This window comes from Monopterus albus, unplaced genomic scaffold (assembly GCF_001952655.1).
Source record: "Monopterus albus unplaced genomic scaffold, M_albus_1.0 scaffold25.1, whole genome shotgun sequence".
In the NCBI taxonomy this organism is placed as follows: Eukaryota; Metazoa; Chordata; class Actinopteri; order Synbranchiformes; family Synbranchidae; genus Monopterus; species Monopterus albus.
The window spans coordinates 2,220,291-2,225,248 of NW_018127905.1; the positions used below are offsets into that span (position 1 = coordinate 2,220,291).

General features: G+C 41.7%; 1 protein-coding gene across 1 annotated transcript in view; it reads left to right on the forward strand.

The window, feature by feature from the left end:
• The window catches only part of rce1a (Ras converting CAAX endopeptidase 1a), a 10,899-nt gene extending 5,947 nt beyond the window's left edge, over window positions 1-4,952 (forward strand). Inside the window, exons 6-8 of the mRNA XM_020594970.1 lie at window positions 816-887; window positions 1,006-1,068; window positions 1,834-4,952. Coding sequence (XP_020450626.1) covers window positions 816-887; window positions 1,006-1,068; window positions 1,834-2,054 — 356 coding nt within the window. The 3' untranslated portion in view covers window positions 2,055-4,952. The remainder of the gene's footprint in view (window positions 1-815; window positions 888-1,005; window positions 1,069-1,833) is intronic.
• Window positions 4,953-4,958: the final 6 nt, after the last annotated feature.

A 4,958-nucleotide genomic window follows, 5' to 3' on the forward strand; every position in this document is an offset into this window, starting at 1 on the left:
CATTCCCCCGGAGGAGCTGGAGGAAGTGTCTGGAGAGAGGGAGGTCTGGGCATCTTTGCTTAGACTGCTGCCCCCGCGACCTGGTCCCGGATAAGCGGAGGAAAATGGATGGATAGATGGACAAGCTGTTGGAAGAACACTTATGTCTACAGTATTATTGTATGCTGCAGTCTTAAGATTTTGCTTTATTGGAACAAGAGTGCCCAAACCAGAAAAAGCCAGTGAACATATTGGAGCCTTTAGCAGCTAAAGAGCCAGATAATATTCTCAGGAGTTGATGGAGACCAACAAACAGCTACATGCCCCATTTCCGGAAAAGTCGGGACATTTTCTGAAATGCAATAAAAAATCAAACCTGTCATTTGTTAATTCACCTGAACCTTTATTTAAGTGACAAAAGTATAAAGAAAAGGTTCTCAGTGATTTCACTGACCAACTTCATTGAATCTTGTAAATATAAATGAATTTTGAATGTGATGTCTGCAACACTCAAAAAAAGTTTGTAGAAGAGAAGTGAATGTTGGACTTAAAATCATCAGGTGAACACACCAATGAAAGCTGATGTTGCTGTTTGTGCCGTCTGTGTGGATATTTCCTGACATATTAGCCATGTCAAGCTGATGCGGTGATGACAGTCTTGTTTATAGGATAGGTTTCATTCTCATTCCAAATAGCAGTGATAAGCACTTTGTAGTCACATCAGCAGACACATTGCTAATGGATATCTCAACATTTTTGGCACAGACAGAATAGCTGCCACTCATATGTTTGCTGCACAGTTGATCCATGTCGGTGTATTTCTGGGTCTATTCCAGCTCACTTCCACCATGTGATCGAGCTGCTGCGGTTCAGACAGGGGACGCTGTCAGGAATCTTCCTCTCTGCTGGTGAGTGTTTTAATGATGTCATCTTTTCATAGATTACAGTGTATCACACTGTCTGCCTGGAGGATAGTGAAATGAAAGGAAGAAGCTGATGAACCGTCTTTTGTTTGGTCTACAACAGTGTTCCAGTTCTCCTACACAGCCGTGTTTGGGGCCTACACTGCCTTTATCTTCATCAGAACAGGTAGGAAGCTTTCATTTGCATCTTGTACTTAAAAGCACAATCTTCTATTTTCTTCCAAGTTTTTAGTTTTGTTGCCTGCAAATAGCCTTTGAACAATCTTTGAATTTGATTGGTTTCACTATAAAACCTAAGGATCACCAAGCTTTCAGCTTGTAACTTGATTTAGTGCGCCTGCCTCTTCTACAAAATCCTTTCCTCTTAACGTGACCTGATCTAGCTAGTGATCATGGCTGTCAGTTAGAATAGTTTGCAAGTGTACGAGTATAAACATGGCAAGATTATAAAGGCAGGCTAGTAAGTAAATGAGTGTTTATGTCTGGCAAGATGGTGTTTAAATGTCCTCGACAATCCCTGAAGTCTCATTTAGCCACTTCATCTTGTGTTAACCACAGACCTTACTTCCAATTAGGCAATGATTTATGTGCAGAGGAATGCTGTAGAAATGCTCAGGCTAAATGTTTTAGCATGTCTTGCTTAAGGTCAGCTCAGATTGGCTTCAGCCTCCTTTGACCCTCAATGATAAGTGGGTGTAGCTAGTGGGTAGATATTCTTACATGTTGGAGGACAGTGTTTCACCTGAGCAACCTCTCTTTATCCAGTGTAGCTGTAACTTGCATTTTAAAAAAACCCATAATGCTTCTAAACAGTAGATCTAAATGACATCATTGGTCCTTGTAGCTCGGATTTCTCCTTTGTGGTTTCCATATCTCTACTGTAAAGTGGTCAACATGGTGTCAATGTTTCCTCCTTACTATGTTGTTGCAGGCCACTTGATGGGTCCAGTCCTCTGCCACTCCTTCTGTAACTACATGGGTTTCCCCGCAATCAGCGCAGCCCTGGAACACCCCCATCGCCTCATCATTCTCTCCTCCTATCTGCTTGGGGTCCTCCTTTTTTTCCTTTTTCTTTTGCCCTTCACTGATCCCTTCTACTATGTCCTCCCTACACCAATCTGCACCCTCACCAGCTCTCTCTGCCTCTCCTGAGTCCCCTCCCACTTCTCTGCTTTTGTCAAGTCAGCTTCTGCTGATAAAGCAGTTGAGGTTGTTGTATTTATTTTTATTTTTGCCAGTTGGAGTTCAGACCAGGTCCAGTTTGGACCAACGACGCTAACAGCCATGTGGGCTACGTTCCCGTGGAGAGGTGAGGAACTCTGTAGCCAGTTTTTATGGTCTCTGAACCCATAATATGTCAAGTACATTTACATGACATATTTCACTGAACCAGCTCTTATACAAGCTCTTGAGTAGGTGTGGTTCATGTTGCTGGGAGTGAACCCGAGACTCTCTGTTATGTAATTGTTGTGCTACGCTGCCACCCTGATATGTGATTGTAGTGTAGATGTACACAGCACTGATGGACAGTTCCTCCTCAGATCCTCTTGCACTGGTAGATCTCATCAATTTGTGGTGAGGTGTCATAATGTACCCTTTTGGTGTACTCATTTTCCACACAGTCTTACTCTTCAGGATAATTTGGGTTTATTTGCTGTTAGTTTTATTTTTGTAGTTCTGAGCCATCATTCAGCGATTATTTATACCTTTTAAACATTAAGTTGATTTCCAACATGTGATATTACAAATAATGTTCCAGACACATTTGCTAACCACATCCCACATGCCAACTGTTGAAACGTGACTGCTTCTTCTGGCTGTATGCCACATCCAGTGTGATTCCCAGACAAAGTGGGATAAACTGTTGGTTTATTCACAGCCTGCACGACTCTGGTTCTCTCCACTCATAACCAGTGGTAATGATGGCCCAAACTATGAAAATAAGACCTGCGTGGTAGGGTTCGGCTTCCCGTCAGGTTTTCATGAAGTATTGTTTCAGGTCAGGTTAAGGGCATTTTGTTGCAAAAGCTTTGGAGTTGGGTTCAGGTTTATTTTCAAATGTAGATTTTTTTTTCTGCATAAGCCTGGTAAGCTAATGGCCAGTAATGAATAAAGGAAAGCAAAATAGCTTCAGGTCTCAGGTTTGTTTTAGGCTTTATATTTAGCAGTAGCAGTCAAGCTCAGTTAGATCTAAAAAGCGGGTACAGCCTGGGTTTGGCAGCAATATAAAGTATATTCTTTGGAGTCATGTAAGTGACCAAGTTGCAACAAAATAGAACAAGTGCTAAAACCATAAAAGCAAAAGAACTTTTACAAATAATTTCTACACACCAGCTTTAATGCCCCTGTAGAACTCTACCAGGTTGTAATAAACCAGAGCTGTCCTTTGAAGAAGACATGGAAATCACAGCTGGAAGCTGTTGTACAGTTGTTTTGGTGAAAGCAGTGAGAGTCACAACCCTCATAAACTGAGTCACATGACCCAAAGTGGGGCTCACGGAGTTGTTAGGATCTTTGTCTCTTCTGTGTGGGTTTTTGCCTGTATGATTGTTCAACAGCAAATAACCCTGTTGTAGCTGCACCGGAGTGTCAGAATGTTGCAGCGATCCTTGGCATGATGAAACAGAAAAATGACACCACTGGGCGACACTTTTTCAGGGATGCAATCGACATTACCAGCAGTTCTTTTTAATCTTATTTGCTTGTTTTTTAACTGTGACATTTCAGCTGGATTTCTTCTTTATCTAAATTCAGACTTTATGACTTTGCTGTTGTAGCAAATCTTTCAGCTTTTAGTATAAAAAGAGAGAGATGGTTAGTTATATACCGCTGCAGGATTCAGTGCTGGTAGTTTGTTCGGTGTTCGAGCTGCGTGGGTGTTCCTAATGTCTGAAACATGCTCTAAGTTTGCGAACACAAATGACAGACATTCTTAAGTGCCCGATCACACAGGCATTTCTAAAAATGAGCTTGTGGAGGAAAGTCAGTATGTGCAAAGCCTTCATATAGAGTTCACTTTCATGAGTTCACACTCTTGACCAGCTGCAAAGCTGCTTGTTGGCACTTATCGTTGAGCACAGCTAGTTTAGCAACTGGGCAAAGTGGGCAACTGCTCTGGGACCCTCAAAGCCTGTATCAGTTGTTTGTAAGTGATTAACTGCAAATTTGGCTAGGTTAATTTGTACCATTTAGGGGGCTTTCACACCTCTTTGGTATGTGGATTGTTTGGGCTGGTGTGAAAGCTGCCAGTCAAACTGCTGCAGAATAAACAACCAAACAGGGAATGCTTCGAAAGGGTCTTTCCCATGATTAGTCCCACACTCAAAAGCTGTTAAAACTGAGGTGTATTGTGTTTGTATGCTCCGTGTAATTAGGCAGTTTATTAAATCCATTAAAAGTGTGTGACAAGAGGTTTCCAAGGTCTGGACCGAATGAAACAAACAACAGCTCTGAAGGTGCTATAAACTACAATATCAACAGTCCTGCATTATTACATAATCATATGGTGCTATCGTCAACAGGGTTGTGGTTTGGTGCTCACATAATCAATGTGACCTTTACCAAAAATAAACTAAAATAAAATAAGGGACTGTAACTAGTCACTTCCAAGACCCGAGGTTCTACATTCAAAAGAATTCCGCTGTGCGTCTTTGTTGTGTGACCGGGCACTTATGATTTTAGGGGACACATTTGTGGAGATGCTAAGCATCTGTGTTCGTGCGCAGACAGAGTATGTTTTGGGCTTAAAGCTGGAGTTTGCTATATGTTATTGGCCTCTAAACCTTGTTGTCATGTACCAGACATCTTGCCTATAGGAGCTTGTAGCTTCTAACCCAGTCACTGTTAAAATTTGGTTCTGTGATTTCTTAGGCTGTCTCATACACTGTATATCTATAGATTTAAAAGATGCGATCCAGCCTTCTACTCTCATTCGAGTTGGTTATAAGTATATTGCTACTAACTGAAGGGAACGTAAGACCCCAGTACTCAGGTGTAGTTTAATAGAGGCAACAATGCTCCAACCACTTCACTGCATACCACTACTTGACATTCTCA